Genomic DNA, 26,197 nt, shown 5'->3' with positions numbered 1-26,197 from the left:
CAATGCCACTTTAATACATGTCACTTCAATATTTTATCTCATATTGACAGCTCTTTAAATACTTGTAATATATGAAAGCTTCAATTTACATAAAATAATATTTTTGCAAGCGTCTACTAGCCAGTGTTTTGCATTTTTGTGTTCCAACACCATTGAATATGCATGCTATTATCTAACTGAAGCAATTGCTACTATTTCTGATTTGCTTATTATGTATTAAGTAACCATTATTTGATTCATTTCATTATTTGTTTAGCAATTGTGTTCTCCCCAACAAAACCATTGTAGCTTTGTATATACTTACCCAGGTTCGGAGGGACACACGGTTACCCCATTGTGATTATACTCCCTGAAACTGAGACGTACTGAAATGCTCTCCTGCAATACCTGTGATAGTAGATTCAGTACTCTGCTCATCACCCGGATAAGAAATCCGGTAGTTAGTTCAGCCTTGCCATTTATAAACTTTTACCACTTCAAACACAAGCCCACGAACACCTCAACTGACAGTTATATAATTTCCACATCTCAACCTGTCACAGACATCATAAGCTTAAAAAAGAAGCACATCATGTTAAAAAAAACACTTGATCACTGTGTTGGAATTGATCATTCCCTCCTTTTCTCTCACACTCTTAAAAATTTCCCACACAAATTCACACTGATGCACCGTGAAGACCGTGGAATGGTCTTGGTGAGGCCAAAACTGTTAGTGATGTGCTTCTTTCTTCTCCCACATAGTGCACTGCTACTCTTTATTTTTTCTTTCAGATGGAAACACCCATGGTGGACAAGATAAAAACCTCACGAAGTAAAAACCTAGAAGATGGAATTGCAGAAATTGAGTCATTGGTAACCATCTTTCTCTCATCTTCTGTTTTTGTATGTGAAAATAGTGATGTAAAGTGAGGCATGGATTTGGGATGGGAAAGGGGGTGATGTAACCCAGGCAGGACATCCTCTCTTTCTGATGGTATGTACTGGAATAATGACTACCTGTTTGAGCATATGAAACACTACCTTCTTCCTCAGTCAAAGTCTAGGGTTTCTTTTTCATTTTTGCAATCTAGACAAGTAGCTGATCCTGTGGCCTTTCAATGTCAACTTCTTGTCCAGTTAGTCAGGTGAATTCTTGTTGGTTGGGCTCACGGACTGTGGTCATTGCTGTGATCAGCAATGCACTTTCTCATTCCAACGTATGGGTTATTAGAAGGCTCTACATCTTCTGTATGTTTAGACTTTGTCAGTTAGGATTATCTAATTTTTCTTCCTTTTGGTTTGAGCATTTGAAGTTTTTGTTCTTCTGGCTAAATGTGTTGTCCTTTATTGATGAAGGATCATATCTGTTTATAATTTGATCTTGTAGTGTATTTCTATTCACTTGTTTTTTGTATGCCACAGCCAGACATTTGCCAAACCTTATGCCCTTTTATACATGGTTACCTGGGTCTCTTCTATTTACCCCCTATGCAGCTCTACTTGAATATCATTGGAGCAACATATCCAACTCAGAACTTCACCTCTTTATTTGTATTATTGTTCTGCATCATAGGACTTTCATTGACCGTCAAATGTTAGAAAATAATTTCCTGCTATGTGCAGGGACCCCAGAACACCATTTCCACAAATTATTTCAGAAGAGTGTGTAGAAATTAAACACGTCCAGTGTACAATAAGTAAATAAATAAAATAAAAAAGGCACTCCCTCAGTCGCCTATCTAGGCTGAATGTTTTCCGAGAATTACATTTCTGTAGTTTGAATCCAATTACAAAACAGCATTGCAATATCTTAATCATTGACTCCTGCTAAAATATGTGTTCTATGAGGGTATAAGGTGGTCTGATAGGCATTACATTAAAATAGGGCAAACAAAGGTCATCTGTGCCTTTACGAAGCCTAGGTATTTCCAATACCAGAATGAACAGTACTGGCAGGTACCTTTCAAAGCCACTTCTTTTTCCTGGCTTGTGATTGGGACTTAGGGACATTGTGTGTGTTATTTATTTATTTATTTTTTTACTTTTTATTTAGCAGTTGAATTATAGCACATCACAGTTACACCGGATCATGGTGCAATATGGTGGCCCCTCGTAGGTGGCCATATCTCTTTTCGGGTGTTAACTTTGAATTATTCCTCACAGCATAGCTTTTACAGCATTACCTGGTTAGTCTCAAGTCCCAACCCCCCCCCCCACGCTAAGTATCTAAGTTTGCTCCCACCCCCCCCACATTTTGAATAGACATCCCCCGGTACTGTATCAATGGCTTGGGTGTTATTCTTATCCACTTTCCACTGCTTTTTCTGTTTGAACCTTAGATTTGTAATCCTTATGTGAATTTGTTCATCACTGGAATGTATTCTCCGTCACTTTGAGCTTTTCCTATGAGATTTTCCAGTCACAATGCCCTCACTTTTTGTGAAGTGCTCTTCGTGCGGCAGGAGAAATGCAGCTTCAGATACCCTTTAGGTCTGCTTTCCAAATATGAATTTTGAGTATAAATGCCCACAATAAAACTGAAAGAACATAAGAACATCAGACTGTGGGGCAAGCTCGGGTAACTGAAGTGTAAAGAGAAAAAGACAGAAAGTTCCATCTCTATTTCGTCTAAGCTCTCAGCCTCAAAGGACTCATGAAGGAAGAGATCCAGGTAGAAAACATCCAGACTGGAAGAAAAACAGAGTCCTAGTCATTCTCGCCACTGAAGCCCAGTCTGTCTCACTAAAAGAGATCGACGCCAGCTAGAAGTACATTAGTAACGTATTTCCCATCTGGAGTTGGATCTTCATTGACATGGACGATGAAGCACCACCACTATTTAACGTTGGGAATATCTCTGATGTCGTCTTCTTGCTCAACTTAAGAACACTTGTTGAGATGTGCTTTGTCATTGAGATGGATATAGACATCAAAGCACTTGACTAAAAGCTTTATACTGCATCACTCTTGACGACATCAAGAGTATCAATTTGTTCTGCATCTTCAGTAGTAGCAGTATCACAGCCAAATAAGAGAGACCTATTATCTCCTACTTCAGAAGTGACATTAGCCCCTGTTGGGCCTTCATCTTTCAAGATTAAAGTGGAAGCTCCAGTACAGACCTCCCCGAGACTTTTGAATCTGCCTCCAGTGATGACTCCGAAGGTGATGTTCTCAAGACTATTCTCAACGTCTCCAATCAGAAAGAAATCTACCTGTCCTGTTAACTCAACTGAGCCTCCACATTTGTCACTGCCTCTGCTGGTTAGTCTTCACAGGATTATCATCCGCCAAAGAAACCTAGATAGAAGAGATTTCCTTCATGGTCATGTTCGAGGTGTGCAGGATGGAACACAGACATCTCATTATATACACACCATTATCTTTTGTTGGATGACCAGCTAAGTTTTGCCAGTGGGTGATGTTTCAAAATGTCTTAGCCTGAGGCATTGCAAAGCTAAACATTGCTCTTGAAGCTCTTATTATGGCCTGCTCAGTAATTATGGAACCCTACAAAATCCTACAATCTTGCTTGAATGTTAGATCATCACTTCCTCTTGTACCTGGTCTTATGGAGCTATCAGAAGAAAAAAATGTTGACTCAAGCAACAATTAACTCTGCAGCACCTCACTTAGTAAAGAAATACAAGCTGTTAGTTCAAAGTCTGGCTTTTTTACTCCTTGACCCTAAGCCAGATTGACATATAGTGTTGTCAGTCAGAAAGCTCTGCATCTCTGCTCCAGAAACATCTGCTTCCCAATAGGGAAATAAAAATAATGGGCACTGCAGGAAAAAATATATGTAGTACTGCTGCCACTGCCTTAAAGGCTGCCAGCACTACTACCCTGCTGGGAGGTATAATCGGGTGCTCTGAGAAACTCTGCAAGACTTCGAGGAGGAGTTCCCTAGAGAAAGTCTACAGGAGAAATTAGTGAAAGTTGACAGGAATGCTTCTGCTTTCAAAACAGATTGGCAGTGCTTCAGTAGACTGCTGGTTTGGTGATATCAGAATGCTGATTATAACTGACATCTTTGAAACTAGATGTTCGAATAAAGATCTTCAATCTTCCTTTCTCTAGATCTTCTTTATCTGATGGAGATTTCTAGCAACAGATTCATTGCCAAAAGAAACCAGCACGAAAGAAAAGACAAGAGGAACCCTTCCATGTATGAATTGCAACAGTTGCAAAAATGTCATCAAAGGTGATTCCATTACACACCCGATGAGAGGCCAAACCATTAAACTTCATGTAAATGCCACATGGGACTCAATGAACTTAATATATCTTCTTAAATGTCCGTGTGGGAAAATTTAAATCGGCAAAACAGAAAGAAAAAGAAAAATACGTTTGAATGAACATAAATCAAACATACGAACAAAAAACGTGAAATCTAATGTGGCGGTACATTTTATGGAACACCACCACAACATCGCACAGTTGAAATACCTGGTTCTTGAAATCATTGAAAAATGTGAAGGAAGAGACAATAACAGAACCCTACTCCAACACGAAACAGCATGGATATACCGCCTACAATCGATGAAGCCCTTCGGGCTTAATGATCGGACTGAACTTAGTTGTTTTATTTAATCACAATAGTGACATTCTGACTAATGACGTCTTTGCTGCTTACTGTTTCCAATTCTATATATATCTCTTTATACTTTGTGTATATTATCATCTTGCAGTTTATTTCATATGTGTTAGATACTATTGGCCAATCAGATTTGTATAGCTGTATCATTACATACACACCCAACATGACACTCGGGAACTTTAGTCCTTTTATTATGTTTACTTGCGCTATGTGACACCAATCACGTGACCGTATCACATGATTTATACATTCACTTCCGGCATCACCAACACCCGCACCGTTATAGTCGCTGGAAACTGACCCTCGAAACTTTGTCGATCCACAAAGCATTTTTTTGCCAAGTAAGTCTCGATACGCCGGCTAGCACCGCCCTGAATACGTAACCCTCTACGGAAGGTACACCGTGATTTACTATGGTTATCCATTATTTTCAGCTAGAACCTATTCACGTACCTACGCCTGAATCTGAGTAAGTATGATAGGCACGCCATCTCTATCACATCGGCCTCACTTTTTTTCGTGATACGTTTTTTACTGCATGCAAAACACATCACATTTTGCACAAAATGCATGTACAGCCGAGATACTAACTAATGTGTTAAACTGTATGTTTTCAAACTGTATATTGTTGCATTACAAGGGATGTCCCGTTTATTTTTGTTGTTTGTAGTGCTCCCGGAAAAAGGGCTAACCGGCCCGAAATGCATTGGAGCGTTTAAATAAGTAGTTGTGAATATAAACATGCGAAGAAAAAACACGTTGCAATGAATATATAACAGATATGGAATGAATATCGATTTAATAAATATGAAATAAAGAAAGAAATTTCACATCAAACATTGAGGAGTCTACATGTTTGAACCTATAGTGTGCCCAACAACAGGGATGCACCTACTGTGATAGTGCGTACCTATATAGTGGCACCTCAGAGCGCTGATGTCAGTTCTTCCCTTCAACGTCAGATAGTGCTGATCTTGTCTGAGCTACACCCTCAGTCACTTTTGACCAGCTGACTTTTTGTCTAACTTCTTTGAGATCACTTTTGGTGTGTAGGTATGTCACCTAAAAAACTAGCAGATTTCAAAACATATTGGCCTATCGCAGGCAGATGTCAGTGAAAGACCCCCACTTGGTGAGTTTATGGTGCTTAGAGTGGGACGACAACTCCAAGCACCTGCTCCAACATGCACCCCAAGGCGCTGAGAGAGAGAGCTCCCGCAAAGTCCTCGATGCCCTATGTCAGTCAGCGTTGCGATGCTCGAGGTCTCGTTCATGCAAAAGGTCGTGGTACCATTCTGGGAACCTGTCCCGACAGTCGGTGTTGCACTCAAAATAGTCAGGTAAGTCCCACAAACAAGATCTGTTTTTCAGGGGATGTCCAGTCTTCCCTCATGGCCATGCCCTTCGATGCTCTTGCCTCTTTGGAGAGAAGGCGGATTCAGTGCTGGAGTGCTTTAAGGACAGCAGAGCTACGACCAGGTCCTTGGGCTTGTCAATGGCCTCTCTCCAAGCCCAATCCACCTTCTAGCCTTTTCGTGGCTGAGGGCACAGGTTCCACAAACAACGTGGGACTGACGGCCAATGGTCAAGTCACTCCACCACTCCCCTGGCAACCTCTGGCTCAGAGCCTCTGTAGTTTGCTCTCCGACTATCATGGCACCCAGTGGGAGGCAGGATACACCATTATCTGCCCCACTGGTGGTCAGTGACCTCAAACCACTGGGTTCTCCAGATCGCCAAAGGGGCAACACCCTCCCCTTCCCCTTCGTGACTACCCAACCACCTCTCCTTGCTCTGTCAAGAAGTGCATGCTCTCTTTGCCAAGAGAGTCATAGAGAGGGTGCCTGCATCAGAAGTAGGTCATGGCCATTATTCCTCTACTTTTGGATGTAAAAGAAGGATGGAGTACTTCATCCTATCCTAGATCTGCACTTTCTCTACCTCCTCTTGAGGAAAGAGAAATACAAAATGGTCACGCTCTCCGAAGTCCTGTCTGCCCTCAACCTTGGAAACTATATGGTAGCCTTGGACTTGCAGGACGCATATTGCCACATCTTTGTCCTGCGTGCCCACAGATGTTACCTGCAGTTCACGGTGGACTAAGAGTACTTTCAGTTTGTGATGCTCCATTTCGGCCTTACCAGCGGTACAACTCATCTGCGGAGGTCGAGGAATCCAATCTTGCCCTGCCTTAGTGATAGGCTGTTGAAGGAGGGCTTGCCCCAGGCAGTCATCTCCCCCTTCAAACTACGCCGGGGTTCACCATCAACGTGCCAAAGTCACACCTGACTCAAACTCAGATGTTCCGTTTAATCAGAGCTGTTCGGGACACAGGGCAGTTTCGACCTAAACCCCCAAGCAGCAAGTCCAACATATTCAAGCTATTATTCTGATTTTTCAGCCTCTATCCTGGATTTTGGTGAGACTGATTCAAGGGGATTCGGGCCTCATGGCCTCCTGCATCCTGCTGGTTACTTGTGCCCATTGGCATTTGCTGTCTCTGCAGTGGGACCTGAAGTCCCAGTGAGCACAGCATCAGGGGTATCTCTTGACATGGTCCAAATCTCGTAGGGGACTGCAAAAGATCTGCAGTGGTAGCCTACTGTCCCTTCCTAACTGGAGCTAACGGTAGTGACAGGCGTATCACTCCTGTGCAGGGGTGGCCATCTGCGAGAGGTGGAGATCGGAGGACTCTGGTCTCATACAGTGTCAGTGCTCCACTTCAACCTGTTGGAGCTTCGGCCTTAGTCGCTTGGAACTGAAAGCCTTTCTTCTAAGGTAAAGAATCTGCAGCTAGAATTCTCTGTCAGATGAACAAGTTACTTACCTTCTGTGAAATAATTGTGGTGCAGAGAACACCCTTTCAAGGGCCTAAGTTTGTCACACAAGTGGTCAGTGCTCATCATGGCTCTGCTCTCCTGGTGTGGAAATTCGGAAAAGTAACTGATGTCAGCGTGCCGAGGTGGCTCCTGTACAGGTACCACGCACGTCACTTCTGGTGCCGATGCCATGAGAAGCTGAACAATGCCACCGACTGGCCGCAGGGCTACTGTTCAAAACTTTTCTGGATCCAGTCTGAAACCTAGGGATAATTCTATGGTAAGGACTCTATCGCTAGATTATCTATCAGATAAGGTCTTACCAAAGGTAAGTAACTGTTTGTTTAGCTGACATACATAGGAGAAAATGGTTGACGTGAAAAAGAAAACAATAAGGCCAAAGAAAAGGAATAGATTTTGCCAGTGTCAGATACACCACAAAGACTACAAATACTAGCAGAGGGTTCAGTCTCTTTGTCTGCCTCATAAGCAACACCAACCACAGTAAAATTACTCTTACCATCATAAGTGAGGGACCAAATTAAGAACTTCCATTAGCCAGCAGTCTTCCAGTTGGTCTGGATGTCCTTCTTCGAACAATGAACGATGGCTTGTGCATCCTCCCCCCTCTGTACTATCTCTTAACAGTGAAGAGTGGCAGAGCATAACGAGCTACAAATGGGTCATAACAATTGTGCAGAAGGGGGTGGTATTTGCTTTTTTTCAGAAAACGACTACTGAACATAATTACACCAACTAGCCAACTTGCACAGGAAAATAGCTGTATTACGAAAGAACTACTCTCCCATTTTCAAAGGGGGTAAGGCATCTAAGATACTTCTTAATCAAAAAGTGAGATCGAAAGAGGAATTTTAGACCCATCCTAGACCTACGTCTCACCAACAAATGGATCAGATGGGAGAAATTCCAAATGCTAGCATTATGTCAAATCTTTCTATATCTGAGGGCAGAGACTGGATGTGTGAGACCGACCTCTAAGATCTGTATTTCCAAATCCCGTAAATAAGGAAGCACAGGTAATTCCTTTGTTTTCAGGCATGGAAGAAGCAGTTCCAACATGCTGTTTGTCTTTTTGGTCTGACATCTGCCACTTGGACCTCTCTCCAAGTTCATGGCAGTGGAAGTCACCCACTTGCTTTCGCCTACCCATACCTGAACGATTGGCTTCTCCAAGCCAACTATTCTATCAAATTAATAGAAGAGATCAAGATCACAGTCGCAGGTATTTGTGGAATAAGCCTTCAGGTCAATTTTCACAAGTCTAGAAAAACGTTTGCAATAGCTCTTTGACGGCAGCAGGTGGCATTGACTGAAATTTGACATCAGATGTGGAGTTGTTATGACCTCATCGGAATGATCAAGCATCAAGACCAGCACCCTAGCGGCAGTTCCATTTTTTTCTGCATCTATCAACGTGATCAGGAACTTAAGCACTCCGATCCATTTATGCTGCAGCCTTCTCAGCCATTATATGCATACACTTTGGTATATGTCGGCCTTGGATGTGATCAAGTTACTGGACCACCTAAAAGACCAATTTTTGGAAGCAATTAAACATGGGCAAGATGCTTCTAAATTTATTCTAAATCAGGCTTCTCCAGCGAGAAGCTCGTGAGCTACTGGTAGCTTTCCAGCTACCTGTAAGTAGCTCTCCTATATGCAAATTAGAAGCTTTGTTTAGTTGAATTAATATACATATACCACAATTGTGACTGAGTATTCTAGATGAAAATGTGAACTCATAAGCTGATATTCGAAGAAAAGTGGCTGAATTTCCAAAATCTACATAAAGTTTTTTGTTGATTCTTAAATCATGTGGCAGGGGGAGATTTTTTACAAATTTTATTACCTTGGTACCAGAGACATTGCAGCTGTTGCTGTTATGTATTATCCATGTAGAGGCATTCCACATGGAGAGAGCCTGATTACCTTACTGCTCGCAACCATGCCTCATGCACTAAGGTGATCGCTGGTAGTAACCTTGTATATGGTGGCCACTATTGTAACCTTGTCTGATGTGGATTCTATTACAACACTAATACTGTTTGTACCTCTCCATGAGTTCCGTTGAACATAAATAGTTCTCATTACAGAAGCGGCTGTAGACCCCATCTAAACACTAGTTTAGTCACTGCTGGCTAGTTAGAGTCTCAGGTTAATCTGTTATCCTACGAAAACCTGCCTGGTTCCAGTCTGGGGTTCTCCACGATTGTTCAGCACACATTAATGGACATGACTTTGATGGGGAACAGTTGTCTGGCTAAAAAGCAGAATGCTGCCATGGGCCATTTAAAGAAGACTGGGCCACAGCCAGATCTTTACCACTACAACCTTCTGGTTCTTTTTGTTCATTCTGAATACCTCACCCCTTTGCCTGGGGGATTTTCCAAATGAACAACAAACCGAAGGCCAGCAACAGCTACAAAATCCTTTTCTTTGCCAGTACAGAAGATGAAGAAATGAATGTGCCAAGCAGCTCCGATCTATTTCTCCTCTTCATCCCCAGCACTGCCAAGGAAGCAGCAACATGTCATGTCAATGAGAGGAAAGGGTCCCTTTCTCTACACACCTTGAAGGCAAGTGCTTGGGATTGCAAGATTGTAGAAAATTGGTACATCCTTCTGCCAACACACCTCATGTAGTCCTCCTCTTCCTTCCCACAAATCCAAAGCAAATCTTGCAACAAGAAGTCGCAGTCCTGCTGCAGAAAGGGCAGTAGAGCTAGTGCCAGAGCAAGATATTGTGCAGGGGTGCTACTCTAGCCACTTCCTTTGTTCGATCCTCAAACTCAGGTTCCTAAATTGGTTATTAAGTAAGAACATGATCAGGATGCTCTTCCTTGTTCACATTTTACTGACATTGGACTTGTAAGTCTGATCCCTGGCGATAGATCTGTAGACAGCCTGCTTTCACATTCCAAACCTGCGAGCCCGCAGGGAGTACTTGTGCTTTGTAGTAGGTTTTACCTGTGATCAGTTTATAGTATCTCCTTTTTGGGTCGACCTCAGCCCCTCAAATCTTCACAATGGTGGTGGCAGTCACGTTTCCTCCATACCTTGGATTCCTTGAGTTCTGAGGAAGATTCGATAAGACCGGGCCCAAGTCATTCTCATTGGCCCAGATTGGACAAGAAGGGTGTAGTACACAGGCCTATGACACCTCACTATAGCAGCCTCGTTCCTCTGCTGTTGAATCAATCGGGAGGGCAGATTCGGTACCCCAATCTTAAGTACCTTCACTGCCATGTGTTGGAGATTGAGTGGGGCAATCATCTTTCATCTCCCAGAGAAAGTGGTGGATGTGATCCTTTCTGCCTGTCGCCATTCTACCAAATCTATTAACTCAGGGAGGTGGAAAAGATTGATATCCTGGTACACCGATTTAGGAATAGATCCTCTTAAAGCATCCCTCTTAAATGTACTACAATTAGCGCTGCCTTAGGTTAACAAGACTGTGCAGTAGTTATGGTGAAGAATTATCGTTCTGTTTTCTTGGTGGCCATTGCTTTAGCTAAACGTGTTGGTGAGATTCAAGCCCTTTCTTCTTGCTTGGTTTTTTTCCCCTCCGCATTCAGATTACTGCTTGGTAATCTACCCAGAGGTATGGACCCTGCAGGTATAACTAACTTTCAGCAGGAAAAGTTATTTCGATTTGGTAACAATCTTTCTCATGGGTACCCATCTATCTGCAGATTCTTCACTGCCATCCCTCCATCCTCTATGGTGGAGAAAAATCCTTATAGCTTTCCAACCTTTTTAATAAGGTACAAAGCTAGTTATGCATTTCACCAAAGTTTACTTCTCTCAGTATGCCTCAAAAGTCTTGGCAAAAACAGGTCACTGTTGCAGCGGAGTCAAAGCCACCTGCTGACACCAGAGCCCTATTGCAAACGTTTTTCTGGCTCCTGTGTGGGTTGGAGATCCTCAAAGGGCAGAAATCTGCAGGTAGACAGAGTATCCACCAGGAAAGATTATTACCAAAGGTATGTCATTCCTATTTGGGAACAACCTTGAACACGAGATAAGAAAAAGGTGCTTCCATCCAAGAATAGAGTATCATCCTTGTGGAAAAAGTGACAACTTCTCAAGAGATCTCAAAATAAAACTGCCCAAGAAATATCATCCTTCATGGGCTCAGTGCCTTCATGCATTGAGATTAGACCCAAATGCAAGACTTCATATGAGGCCTCTTCAACACAGTGCTTAAAGAATTAAATGAGTTAGTAGGAAAACAAATGGGACAATAAGATCAATTTGTCAGAGCCAGCACAGCAGTCTGGTGGGGCAGCGAGAGCAGTTCAATACAAGGAGTTCTGTTGTAACAAGATATACCCAGACAGGTGTAACAATTGGGATAGGGTGCTTTTCAAAGACCTATGCACTTTGAAAGAAACTTCAACCACATCATATGTTTGAAGCTGAGAGCAGTCTATCTAACTCTCAAGGCATTCTGGTCATATCTGACATCAGATCGCATCTTAATACAAACAAAAAATACAACCAAAATAAACGAGCAAGGTGCCACCATGTCAAGACTCTAGACTCTGGCAGCTCAGAAAATCTTGTTGTGGATGCTAGATAGGAACATTTCCACTGAGACAGTTCACGTTCTGGGACACTGAAACCAAAGAGCAGATTTTCTAAAGAGAAGACAAAAACAAATGGGTTACAGACAGTGATGTTTTGCAAGGTATCTTCCTGGCCTCGGAAAAAGGGGCCCCCCAGGTAATGCTCTTTTAATGAACTAGTCAGAACTCGCATCCCTTTAATGCCATTAGTGATTCTGAAATTAAGGTGCCAACAAACTTTGATTGTATTTGCTCCAGAGTGGCCTAGTAGGTGGTGGTTCACAATCCTTCTGCAAATGGCTGTAGCCCCACAGAAGAGGCAATTGGGTAAACTGAACTTGCTGACAAGACAACTAGGTCTAATTTGCCATCCAAATATGACATAATTGAATTTGTAGAACAGCGCCTGAGATCAGACAATTTGAATTTCCCTTGGATATCTTAATGGAAGCAAAAAGCCAGTCAACGAGGAAGCTTTACTCTTAAATGGAAGAGATTTTGTATAGGAATTCTACATCAATGTACTATTGACTGCCAGACAGGAAAGTCTAACATAAGTCCCCTTTTTCAAATTTCAAATGGTAAAATATTTTTCTCAGAGCCTTAAAGAGGTCTATCCATCTAAAAAAGAGCACCTTCCCTTTGATAGCAGTTAAAACTGATAGAGACTTCTAGCCACAGGTTACGTATTGTAGAATGAATTTTTTCCATGTGTCAGACTGGATCCGCAAACTTTCCTAGCAGTATCTCTGCCCTCTGTGTTGGTAGTAGGAGGCATCCGTCTGCTCCGTGTCGGCAGCGTCCAGGCCAGAAGTGACATGTGCAGTGCCTATAAATAGGTGCCACTCCTGCATACTGACATCAGTTATTTTCCTTTCATGCCAGTAAATGCAGATCTGGAGAGAGCTACCTCCAGTCACTTTTTGACAGGTTTTTTTATCTTGGCATTTTGTCAAACACTTTTATGAAATGTTTTCTTCTGGTTTGCTAGGGATGTCCACTTAAACACCAGCAGGTTTCTAACCCCATGATGCCTGTCACAGGCAGACGTCTGTGATAGACACACACTAGGTTTGCCTATAGTGCTTAGAGTAGGACTACGACTCCAAGACCTGTGATGACTGCCACACCTGGACAATCAAGACCCTGAAGGAACACTCTTTGAAGTTCTTTGCAGCCTGTCATTAGATGACCCTGTGACATCCACTATTCTGGTCGCCCGGAAGGTCTCAGAATGCTCGTGGAACACCTCTCAACGATCATGGTCGCAATCTAAATTCTCAATTAAGTCCCATTAAAATAAAAAAAATAAAAAAGGTATCTACGGAGTTGAAGTTCTCTTTGACTTCACCACGACAGTCCAAAATCTTCATACGAGGCGCAGGAACAACAACACTGTTCGAAGCCCCTGATCTCACATTTCCACTGCTGATCCTGCGCCAAAGTCCGATCTGTGCCTTCTAGAGTTTCTCAGAGCCAGAGTGGCCCCACCAAATTCAAAGGTTTATGAGGCCATGCACCTAATATATAATAGAGACTACTAGCCGCAGATTCCTTCACGTAGAATTATCCCCAGGCGTGAGACTGGATCCGGAAACTTTTTGCCACAGCATCCCTGCGTGCCGGGGGGCGGGGCGACATCACATGACTCTGTCCAGGCGTCGTACGCGACGTCAGCGAGGTCACATAAACCCCACCACGGCGCCACTTTTCCACGTGCAACGCGGATCCGGTCTTGCTGTGGGCCTGTTTGGGGCCCTTTTTTCTTCACCAATTATCTTCTGTCTGGTGGAACAGTGTGCGAATGGATTCGGGCTTTAAAACTTGTACGTCGTGTGGGCATCTTTTGTCGGCGACAGACTCTCATCTCATTTGTATGTGGTGTATGGGTAGGATCACGGCACCACTGATTGTGAGGTGTGTCAACAGTTGAAGCCGAAGTCGCGGTGGGAGCGCCGAATGAAACTTCTATTGGCGTGTCTCTCCAGGTCGACCTCCTCCTCTCGATCAGCTTCGGCCGACTGCTTCAGATACGGCCGTGATCGTCATCCTCGTCCTTCTCTGATGTCGCGTGAGCGTCGCTCCTCGGTGGGTAAGTGTTGCAGTTTATCCCCGGGGGCAGGTGTTCGGCCTTCTATGGGCGTGGGCTCTCCGCGGGTGATGCGGCCCGCGTGTCGTCCTTCTATCCACCGTTTCCCGGTGAGGGGGCGTCGAGAGTCCAGATAGAGACATACGCGGCGGCTTTGCGGGCCTCGCTGGCGTCTCCTCCTCCTTCCCCTCCTCCTTCCCCTCCTAGGGCGCCGACTGATCCCTTACCTCGCATGGTGCCCTCTGTTGCGGCGCCGACTGGTTTGGATCCAGGCTTGGAGGATATGGTGCGGTTAGGGTGCGGCACCTCTTGGGTTCTTCCTTCATGCCACGGTGCCTCTGCCTTGCAGCAAACTCCTGCGGGAGTCCCTGTGGTTTCGCGGGAGGTCGCCGGGGCTCGGGTCACATCCCGAGCCCCTCTCGGCCCTCTGTGCAGGCGAAGGCCTCGTCCACGGCTGAGCTGACGCCTTCCAGGCGCTGGTGTCTGCTTCGGGCAGCGCCACAAGGGTTGGTGACCTCTCCTCATCCCGCTCTGGGCCGTTCTCGTTCCTCCCAACGGGGGCTGCCTCGTTTGAGGGCGAGTGGGAGGTTGATTCGTCCCTGGCACCACCACATGGGTTGCGGGACCGCCTCCGCAACATTCTGGGTCGAGGCTGGCGGAGAACTTCGGGTCACTTCCCCTGTCCCTCTCGTCCCTCCACGCAGGCGGCTGCCTCGGCGGAGGTTGAGTCGTTGCCATTCCGGCGCCGCCCCTTGGCCACTTTGACTCCGGCCCGACTCCGGTCCCCACTCCGGTCCCCGGTGCGGTGTGACTTGGAGGAGCCCTATCCGGTCTCTCCTTCAGCGCCGGATGGTGCTGGTGTCCTATCTCAGGGTGCGGACTCCACGGCTCCACACAGAGGTGTTGTGCCGTGGATTAGTTTACGGATGCTCCCTCTTCTCCGGAGGCTGGCTGCATATTGGTGTCCTCTTCCCCGGAGACTGGCCGCCGTGTGGTGTATTTTTCACCAGGGTTGTCAAAGGGTGGCTCCCCACCCTTTCTGAGGCCGAGGTGCTCGTCAGAGGAGCAGCATGTACCCCATTCTTCAGTACCTTCTGGCTTCCAGGTCTGGCCCTTGCCCGTTCCACTTGGCTTCGGGGACGGCCGTCTTAGACTACAGCCGTCACCTACGGAGGATCTGATTTCTTCTCCGCAGTGCCCTACGGAGGCGGGTGCGGCCTTCGCTCACGCGGTGTCCATGGCTGTGGGCATTCTGCGCATGGGGGACCGGATTGCTCATTTTCCGGCGGACCATCTCTTGGAGGTTCTCCACCAGGGCTCTGGTGGAAGGGAGATCTTACTCCCCTTTGAGGGTTCGCTCCTTTCTTCCCTGACGGGAGCTTAGAGGCGTCCTGTCTCAGGGGATCCGGTGCCTCAACACCTTCTGCACCAACAACCCCTCCGCTGCCAGTCCACTTTTGAGGACCGCTTTCCCCTCTCTGCCGCCACTGTTGACTCCGCCATCCCGGGAGGCCCGCTGGCTGGATTCTTGGGGGCGCAACATGTTCGCCTCAACCTGTGCTCCCCTGCGGTCCCTTAACACCTTGTGTGTATTGGCGAGGGCCTCCTCTTGTTTGTGGAACTCTGCTGAGTCTCTGGGATCCGCGGCTTCCCAGGAGACTGTTCAGGTGGACTTACGGCATCATGCTTTGGATGGCCGGGAGCTAGCGGTGTTTATTCTCCGCTCCACTCTGTACATCTCAGAGGTGTTGGGCGGGGCTATGGCTGCCTCAGTCACCCTCCGTCGCCATGCTTGGCTTCGAGATGGCGTGTTCCCTGAGAATATTCGGTAGCGGCTCATTGACCTTCCGTTTGATGGCAGCCTGTTGTTCCATGCCCTGGCTGATCAGGGCTCCGTCCTCCTCCTCCGCCTTATTTTCCTCCTCCTTATTTTCCTCTTCCTTCCCCTCCTCAGGGACTGCTGAGCTGGGTTTGGGCCTTTTGAATGCCCTTGCTATAGGGGGTATTTGCTGGCCATTGAGTCCTCCTTGCTGGGACTTTGGCATTGTTGGCTGCTGGATGGCCCTTGTTGCCTGTGTGTTTTTTTGTTGGAATAGTTACACAGACTTGGCCCTGAGATTAGGTCTTCTGTTTTTCTTTGGGCTGCTGTCAAGCTTTCTGCTGGGCTGTTTTTCCCGTGGTGCTTTGCTTTCTCCTCTGCTGCGGAAGTTCTTCCAAAGAGGGTTCCCGTGTTTTGGGACTTACCGTACCCTATGTGGGGTAGTGGTAGCTGTTATATAGCTATGCCTCTCTGGGGAGTGCTGGTTGCCTTCGGGTGCCTGTTCTCCATGGCGTTTCTGTATGTTGCTATTGCTTCTTGAGGTTGTGTGCGCGCCCTTGTGGTAGTAGGTCCAGCCATTTCCTTTCCCTCCTGCTCTTGTGCTGGGAGCAGGGATGCTTCAGTGTCCTTCATGCTTCTGGCGGCTTATTGTTCTAGCTTCTGTTCTGGCTGGCCTGTTGCCTTCCCTCTGGGTGGGCTCGCCCCTTCCTTGGACCGCCTGGGCTCCTTCTTCCTCTGCCTGACCTGGCGTTGGGTGGAAGCTCTGCTGCCCTGTGGGTGGAGTGGGGTGCTTCGGCCTTTCCCTAGGTTCCTCTGTTGTGAGTGTGTGGGCCTCCACTCTTTCTTCTTTCTCCTACATCCCTTCAGTGGCAGCTGGCGTTTGTTTTGTGGTGGTCCTCTTGCCTGGTAGGGACGAGGTTACCTCCCTGGTCTACAGGTTTTGTCCCCTGTGGGCCTTCTGTCCTGTCCAGGCTGGTGGGGTCCTTTCGCAGGCCCTTCTTCCCTGTGGGTATTGCTAGGGTATCTATTCTACGTGACTGAATCTGCAGCCTTTTTAAATATCCCGTTTTCTATTTGAGTTATATTATTTTAATTGTTACCTTGTTTTTAAACCGACTCTTCACACACTTGCACCTTAAATTGTGCCCTCACCGCGGTTTAGCGGGTCTCCTGCGCGCTCCTCGTTACCCTCCACGCCATCTTAGGGGTCCGAAAGGGACGCCGGATGCCATTGCAGGTTAGCGCTCCAGCAGTCAGGTTGACTAACCTGAGCCCTACTTAAACATGAGTATGCTAGCGCACGGCGCATGCGCACGGCGTATGTGCCGCAGTAACGCCGGAGTCACACCAGAGTCCATCCCGTCTGCGCCCGTCCGCGCTACGGACGAGTGGCCCACCTTCATCGAGAGCGGACATGGTCGATTCAGGTACTCTCACCAAGTCTTGTTGGATCTTAAACCTTCTCGGCTACCTTGCCACCACTCGTTCACCCCCGAGGCTTTGCATTCCTCACCCACCTGTAGGTGCTTTAGGTCTTGCTGTACAGGAGCTGCGCTTTCTCCCCGGTCCACAAACGCAATTTCTTTAGCAAATTCCTCACACCACACAAGTGGAGAGCATGGCTTCTTGATTAATGCCAGATCTTTAATTAAGAACAATGTCTCTTTTAAGGACTTTGTCGTGGTTAACAGACCCTCGTGGGTCTTTATTACCGAAACGTGGGCCAAAGATTCCTCTGGGCCGGATCTGGTAGAGGCAGTGCCAGACGGTTATACCCTAGTTAGACTAGATAGAGTGGGTCGTATTGGTGGAGTGCTTGGTATTTTGTATAGGGATTCCCACTCGTGCCGCACTACCCCTCTATCAGCCCCCCACAGAGCCATCCAGGCCCTACACTTTTCTATTAATGCATCCTATACCGTCCCGTTTATGGGCGTGCTTATATATAGACCCCCGGGGCCTAGAGTAGATTTTAGTCAGCATCTGCTTAGTATTCTAGAACCTTATTTTGGCTGTGAGTATGTTACAGTCTTGGGAAACATGAATTTTCATCTAGATAATCTAGAGGCAAAAGAAACTCTCTGTCTCTTAGACACCTTATCTGCATGTGGTCTGCAGCAATTAGTTAAAGGTGCCACTCACCAGGCGTTTTATCGAATGATAGGCGTCTGTCCACCGATGCCCCCATACCTCTCACCTGGTCAGACCATTTTGCTGTCCCGTTGCAATTGGACACCACTCCTATTAATAATATCCCGAAGGGCCCCAGCAAAATGGAACTTAGGCGAAATCTAAGGAGGGTTACTAATGAGCTATTAGCTCCTTTAATTTTTACCATGGCAATTGCTATGGATGAGGATGTGGAGTCGGCGGTTCGGAGGTTTGAAAACGTCACCTCTGCCGCCGTGGATGAGCTTGCACCTGCCTCCTTATGCTACACTGCTAGAAAAAGGCCGTCGGCACCCTGGTATGTCGAGTCTTTAAGGCTATTAAGACAAGGCTGTAGAAAGCAGGAACGACTTTGGAGGACTAGTGGGAACATACAGGATAGGGTAATTCATAAAACCCTTCTGAGGGAATATAGGGCTGAGGTCATAAGAACTAAGCAGGAATATTTCTTAAACCTCACCGGGGCTCTTACCTCGCCGAAAGAGCTTTTTAACATTGTGGACTCATTGACGACCCTGAAGACCCCTGATCCTGTTACCTGTTCGCAACAGCTGTGCGACAATATCGCTGAATATTTTTATGTCAAAATAGCTGATATTGTCTCGGCCCTTGAGCTTCAAAGGGCTCCAACATCTTATCCTACTTCTCCTACTTCTCAGATCCCTCCCCTCCTAGGGTCTGTTAGACTTGCTAATTCGACCTTGCTGTCTAGCTTTCCCCCGCTTTCCTTACAGGAATTGGAAGTCCTTTTGGCTAAGACCAAGTCTGGTTCACCTCTCGACCCCTGTACTCTATATCTCCTTAAACAATGTAAGGACACTCTCCTGCCCCCTTTACTTCAGATCATGAACAGGGCTTTGAGGGATGGCATTTTTCCTTCCCAATGGAAGAAAGCGGTGGTGAAGCCGCTCTTGAAGAAGCCGTCGCTGGACCCGGAGGTGCTTAAAACTTTTCGCCCCATTTCATTGCTTCCAGCCCCAGCAAAGATGCTGGAAATCCATCTTCACCAGCATCTTTCATCCTTTCTGGAAACCTCTGGTCTTTTGGATCATTCGCAGCATGGATTTCGAAAGGGTCATAGCACGGAATCCGCCCTGACTGTGGTGCTCGACAACATCCGCACCACAGTCGATAAGGGTGGGAGTACTTTGCTGATCCTTTTGGATCTCACAGCTGCGTTTGACACCCTGTCTCCCCTCGTCTTAACATCTCGTTTGAGGGAGATAGGGGTGGAGGGGCCCGCTCTCAGCTTGTTGGCCACCTTCTTGGACCAGAGGGAACTGAGAGTGAAGCTGGGTGAGTTCCTATCTCCATCCTTGCCGATGAAGTGGGGGGTCCCACAGGGGTCGGCGTTAAGTCCGACCCTGTTCAACATCTATGTGACCCCCCTGGCCAGGCTTATTAGATCTTTTGGGATGGAGGTAGTGTCCTACACCGACGACACTCAGATCTTGCTGTCCCTCGCCCAGCCTGTCAGCTCCTCTGCCTCTAAGTTCAGACTCTGTATGGAGGCAGTCGCGCAATGGATGATTGACAATTCATTGCGGCTAAACGGCGAAAAGACGGAGATCCTTGTGTTTGGCGAGAAGGAAGACATCTGGTCGGCGGAATGGTGGCCTTCATCTCTGGGGACTTGTCCGGCTCCAACCCTCGCAGCACGAAATCTAGGGGTTATGATTGACCCGGCCCTCGATATGGGCCTCCAGGTAAAGCGGACCATCTCCACTTGTTGGGGCATCATCGGAATCCTGCGGAAAATTAAGCATTACCTGTCTGTGCAAGCCCGGAAACAAACTGTGGTAGCATTGATAGCATCTCGGCTTGATTATTGTAATGCCCTATACGTGGGAGCTAATAAAGGCCTGTTGCAAAGACAATCGGTGCAAAATGCAGCGGCGAAGTTTGTACTGGACCTGCCTAGAAGGTCGTCGGCTACTGTCGCCAGGAAATCCTTGCACTGGCTCCCAATTGATGCCAGGATTTCATTTGAAGTGCTTTGTTTGGTGTTCGGAGCCCTGAACAGAAAAGAGACTGGAGGGGTAAAAGACCTCCTGATTCCATATGTTCCCACCAGGAACCTTCGCTCCTCAATGAAGGTCCTCCTCACAGCTCCCCGAGTGCGAAGAGCTAAGTGGGGAGGCAGAGCCTTTTCTTATCTGGCTCCAAGATGGTGGAATACTGTTCCCTTAGAAATCAGGATGCTACCTTCAATACAATCTTTCAGAAAGGCCCTGAAGACATGGCTCTTTGTCAAAGCTTACCCCTAGCTCTTTGGTTCTGCCTTTTCGTTTTTCATTCTTCTTTTGTAGGCGCCTTGACGCCTTCCGGCAAAATCGCACGTTTGTAAGTTTTATTTCATTCATTCATTCAGCTAGTAGTCTCTATCAGATGTACGAGTTACTTACCTTCGGTAACAATGTATCTGGTAGAGACGATTCTAGCTGCAGATTCCTTCAAGGCCCGCCCTTCCTCCCCGGTCTGCGAGGACCCCGGGGCTGGTCCTTGGTACTTGCCTCCCGGCAGGAGGCCATGTCTTCGGGGAGTACCTTCTTTACTCTTGACGCTGCTCCGTCTGGTTGCTGTTCTGCCTCCACTCCTTGGTTCTGGGAAGGTGGGGTTCTGGTGCTCCTGTGCCCCACTGCTGTGGCTGCTTCAGGTCGGGGAGGTTTTCCTCCTGTCTCTCCCTTTCTCCCTCCTCTTGCTACTAGGGCCTTGGCCCCACTACCGCCTCTGAGTTGGGGCCCTCTGGTCGTGCCTTCGCTTGTTCTGGGGGGTTGGATGCCCTCTAGGCTGGGGTGGCTGGAGGTTGGTTGTTCCTGCCTGTTGGGTCTGTCTCCCCTTCCTTGTTTCGGGCTGTGGTTGTAGGCCTGCTGCATGTGTCATGACTTTATGCAGGTTCCCTGTCTCCGGGGGTGAGGTTGGGGGATTGCTGTCTGTGTATTGGCAGGCTGGCTGCTCAGGACTTTGCTCTTTCTCTCCCTCTCTGCCCTTAGACACTGCGGTGTTGCACTGTTCTTATGGTTTTTTTTTTTGTATACTCTTTTGCACACTATTCCCGTGCTCCCACAGTTTTTGTTTGGTGGCTCCGTGTTGTGGTGCGGAAAAGTTCTCTGAAGAAAACTGACATATGCGCGCCGGGGTAATTCCTGAGTCGACGTGGCCGCAGCTAATGCGGCGGGCGTGGAAGGGCACTAGGTACGCCAGGTTCCAATTGATCCAGTTCTTTACTCTACACCGCGCGTACCTAACGCCAGTTAAGATTTCGCACTATTTTGAGGGCGCATCATCGCTCTGTCCTCGATGTGGGACAACGGAAGCGGACTTCCCACACATGTTTTGGTCCTGTGGTGAACTGACTGGTTACTGGGAAGTAGTGATGGCCTGCCTGAATGCTGTCACGGACCGGCAGATAGCCACGGATATGGGCGCTTGCTTATTGTTATGGTTCCCTCACACCCCCCGTACTCGCGTTACTAGTAAGTTTTATGATTTGGGCCTGATTCTAGCCAAACGAGAGATCCCCATGCACTGGAAATCTAGCCAGGGACCCAGCTACTTGCGTTGGAGGGCCGCTCTGATACGATGGGCGAAGGCGGAGAGCGCGTTGCGGCTGCAACAGGCCAGGCGCCTAGACAATGACAAGGCCTTAGAGGTGGCTAGAGCGTGGGAGGCCCTGGTGATAGCGCTCCAGCTGCCTGAGAGCGAATTGAGTGAAGATGAGGGAGCAGCAACACCGTAGGAATGATATCTTAGGGGATACCCCACTTCCAACGAAGCACACAGTTACCACAAGTACGACAGGGGTTTTGAGAGATCGGATCCCCCATTGACACGCACTACTTACCTTTTTCCTATTACTCTTATCAGGGAAGTGACTCTCTGTTGGTTAACAGCTTATTGAGAGAGGACAAAGGCACACTGACGGGGGGGTGGGACACGGGGTGGGAACTGTTTCTGGGATTGTTATATATAAAAGGCTTCATGTACGAGATGTATTATCATCCTGAATTGTCCTTTATCGCTGCATTATTTTGCCGACTGTGCTAATCTACTATCGAACTTGATTGCCAATAAAAATTGTTTTTACAAAAAAAAAATATGCGCGCCGGGGTGGGGTTTATGTGACCTCGCTGACGTCACGTACGCGGACGAGCCTGGGTGGAGTCGCATGATGTCGCCCTGCCCCCGGCGCGCAGGGATGCTGTGGCAAAAAGTTTCCGGATCCAGTCTCCTGCCTGGGGATAATTCTACGGGAAGGAATCTGCGGCTAGAATCCGCTCTACCAGATACATCGTTACCGAAGGTAAGTAACTCGTACATTTGGACGACCCAACCCCCCCTTGGAGTGCCTTTGGGCCCCATGGGTTCGGGAGTTGCCCACACGGGATTCCCGCCAGCAGGGCTGCCATCAGGACCCATGGGCCAGGTTCTGGATACTGAGTGACTCAGCTTGCTAGGCTGAGACCTTACGCAAACTCGCTTCAGTGCCATTGTTCCTGGCACCGGCAATGCCCCATGGTTGCACCAACTCCATCATCATCGCCAACTCCGATATGGAGCCGGATTCATGTTGTTAGACACCGTGTCCGATGCCTACCAGAAACATGCCTTCTGAGTCTGAGCCAATGGCATTTTGTTTTGATAGTCCTGGAGAGGGGGATAACTGGGAGGGGTCTCAGGGACCTTATGAATACCACAACCCACTAGACGACCCAGAGGACAACTGGTACATGGAACTGGCGGATACCAGTGGTTTGGACACCTCCCCAGACACTCAGCTTTGGTGGAAGGTGCCTGTTTTGCAACCATGGTGGTGCAAAGAGCTGCTGACTGAGGTCCTGGAGTTTCAGTTGCCCACTGTGGCAGTCAAGACAAACATTTTGACATAGGTGCCTCAGCCGGAAGTTGCCCCCTCTGAGCCTTCCCTCCCATGTAATAAAGCCCTTACAGGCAACCTGCTTGGGGATTGGTCAAAGCCCTGCACAGTGGCTCCTGTGCAGTGAACAACTGCCCGCTGCCATCTCCCATCTCCTGAGGATCCCAGTTTATTCACCAAACACCCCTTTCAGGGTAGCTTGGTGGTCCAAGCTTCTAACACTGGTGCACCAATCCACCAGATAGGGAATCCAAAAGGCTAGATAACTTTGGAAAGATAATTTTTCCTTCTGCCAGCCAAACACTGCGGTCAGTGAACACCAAATGCCTTTAGGGCTGATACACCCAACCTGTTTGGAATTCGGTTGCGCTGGTGGTGCCATGGCCTCGGACAAGGCCTGAGCCATACTGCTGCAAGCAATTACAGATGGCAGACACACTGGGTAAGTTTAAGCCTAGAGTTGCTAGCCACCTCCAGCACCTGTGCAAACGGCTTTTTCCACTCCCCTTACTTAAGTGTGACTGTCAGGTCAGCAGACCACCTGTCTTTTATCTGTGACGTCTAAATGACGGGCCTTAAATATACAAGAGATTAGGCCCCTAGTTGACCCCGGGTTTAGCAGGAGAGCCAGTGTGCGTGACTGCCGGCTAATCAGTAAAGGAGGGCCACATTTCCATGACTGTATGGGCAATCCTTGTGTATTGTAGGAAGTGTCCTTCATGTATTTGGTACCATTCCATCACTTCCTCCTACGTCAGGAAGGTTAGCGAATAGAGCATCCACCTTCATGCGATTTCGATACGTCCATAACTGATTGGATTTAACAAAACCCCTCCAACCACTGTAGGGGGAGTAAGGTTGTGTAAGGCGCCTTACGGACAACCCGGATGACCACCTGTTCCCAGATCGCCACTACCTGCCAGATTATAAATAGGCTTGTGCTGGGGACCCGAGTGCTTGTATTCAGATATTTGGGAAGATCTGAACCATTATTGCGGCTCACTGGTAATGCTTTCTCCATATTGTTCCCCATCCATGCACCACTGTGCTGCATATTGAAGCAGTCCAGAAAAATAATAAAGTCTAAAGTCTGGAAGAACTAGCCCACCCAGGTCCGTATCCAGCTTGAGTATGTCTAATTTCACCGTACTGAGACTTCCAGCCCATACCAGCAATTTATTCAGAGTAGCAAACGTATTATCTGGGTTATGACAGAGCGTATTCTGTAAGGCATACAGGCACCTAGGCAACATGACCATTCATTCTAATGCAACATGCCCCATAGTGGAGAGGGGGAACCTTTCCCAGAACTAGATTGACTTTGTCAGATTCACAATTACTGTCCCTATATTTAGGGCATATTGATCTTCAGGGCTTTGTGTGACTTAATGCCAAGATACTTAAAATGATCAGTTTCCCAGCTGACCTCTATTGGCGGGAGGTCTTGTATAGCCAGTTGTGTTAGACCAGCTTACAGGAATATGACAGTCTTACAATGATTTATGTGGAGGCCCGATAACTGCCCGAATGAGTGTAGTACCCCCAATAGAGCGGTTATCGCCTCCTCTGGCTGCCAGATATAGAGTAATGCGTTGTTTGCATTCACCATTCATCCATATCTTTCCTCAACCGTATCACCAATGGCTCCATTGCCAGGGCGAAGAGCAATGGGGAGAGGATACCCTCGCCGGATGCCTCCTTCAATAATGATGCACTCCGATAATTGGTTCCCTGTATGCACATGAGCCCGTGGTCCTCTGTATAATAGTGCAACCCAAGTGATGAACTTGTCACCAAGTCCCATTATTTTGAGAACCTCCCACAAGTAGTTCCACCATAGAGTGTCAACACCTTCTCTATTTCGAGTGCTACCACTACCTCCTGACAGCGAGTGTAGCACATGTGAGAGGCAGCGTATGTTCATGTGCGTTCCCCTTCCCGGTATAAATCCACCCTGGTCCTCCTGGACCAGATGGGGTAACACAAGGCTTAAGGGAGTGGCTAGAATCTTAGCCAGTTTTTTTACATCAGCTCCCAGCATTGACAGGGGCCTGTACGGTCCTGGATCCCGCATGTCCCTACCTGGTTTTGGAAGCATAACTATGCGGGCATCTCTCATAGATTGTGGCTGGATTCCATTTACCTTCGGTTCCTACAGGGTCTCCAATAATCTAGGGAGTAATAAGTCAATGTACGTCTGGTAGAGTTCTATTCGTAGGCCATATGGGCCTGGGGCTGTGCACCGGGCCATCGTCTGTACAGCCTCACGTAATTCATCTAACTGAATCGCTGCCCCCAAGGCCTGTGCCTGTTTTCACGTAATTCGAGGGAGTGATGTTCCTTGAGGAAATCTAGATTGGTGGGCTCTGTAGTTTCGGGGGGTTCAAGGTATACTGCGGCTAAGTGTTCGTACATGCGGCCATTAATTCCTGTATGTGTATTTATAATGCTCCCATCCGGGTGTATTAATGTAAGGATCAGCACAGCGGGCGTTCCCTCTTCAATAACCATGCTAGGAGTCTTCCCGATTTGTCTCCTTCTTTGTGTAAAAGCTGGCGATATTTCCGCCTGGTGAGACAGTCAAGCCTGTCCCATATTTCACTCACCTGATGGTGGTCCTTTAGCAGAGAGTCATTATGTGGCGTCACTGGTTGCAGTCCATGTTGCAACTGGAAAAGCTTGTCTTCCGCTTCTTTTAGAATCCAACAATCAATTCTCTAAGTTCCATACAGAACATAAGGTCCCTAAGCACATCAGGTCTTAGCCGCCAAATTGGCAGCTTCGGTTTAGCGCGGATTGGACCCCGCTCAAGCAGGGGCGTGGTCTGAAAGGAATCGTGTCTGGATACAGGTCTATATGATAGCTGGTACAGCCTCGCTGGAGAGGAGGAATCTATCTAGTTTACTGTGGACTACTTGTGCTGGCGTATAGCAGCTGTAACCCTGTACCTCCGGGGGTGTCTCTCACCAGATATCCACACACAGCAGGCTACGCATTGCGTCCTGCAATGCAATAGTCACGTTAGGCTTGGTGTGCATTTTTGGGGGGTGTCTATCCATTGTGCCATTGATTATGCAGTTGAAGTCTCCGGCCCAGATAATGGGTATTGCTGCATTTGTAATGAGTTTTTTCTAGTTCCAGGAAGAAGCCACCATCATTTACATTGGGGGCATATATGTTGACGAGGCATCCCTCCATTCCGTCTAGTGTGCCATGTATTATTATTATTATTTATCTGCCCTCTATATCCGCTGGGTA

The 26,197-nt window shown here is 47.4% G+C and overlaps 1 protein-coding gene across 2 annotated transcripts in view; it reads left to right on the top strand.

Moving 5' to 3' along the window:
• Positions 1-26,197, top strand: part of PACS1 (phosphofurin acidic cluster sorting protein 1) — a 1,445,983-nt gene that overhangs the window by 876,628 nt on the left and 543,158 nt on the right. For both annotated transcript variants that reach the window (XM_078660756.1, XM_078660757.1), the window contains one exon: positions 772-852. In XM_078660756.1, the coding sequence (XP_078516882.1) occupies positions 772-852 (81 nt within the window). The remainder of the gene's footprint in view (positions 1-771; positions 853-26,197) is intronic.

This window comes from Lissotriton helveticus, chromosome 9 (genome assembly GCF_964261635.1).
Source record: "Lissotriton helveticus chromosome 9, aLisHel1.1, whole genome shotgun sequence".
Lineage (NCBI taxonomy): Eukaryota > Metazoa > Chordata > Amphibia > Caudata > Salamandridae > Lissotriton > Lissotriton helveticus.
The sequence above is the reverse complement of the archived record's forward strand: the minus strand, read 5'-3'. Positions and strand labels throughout refer to the sequence as shown.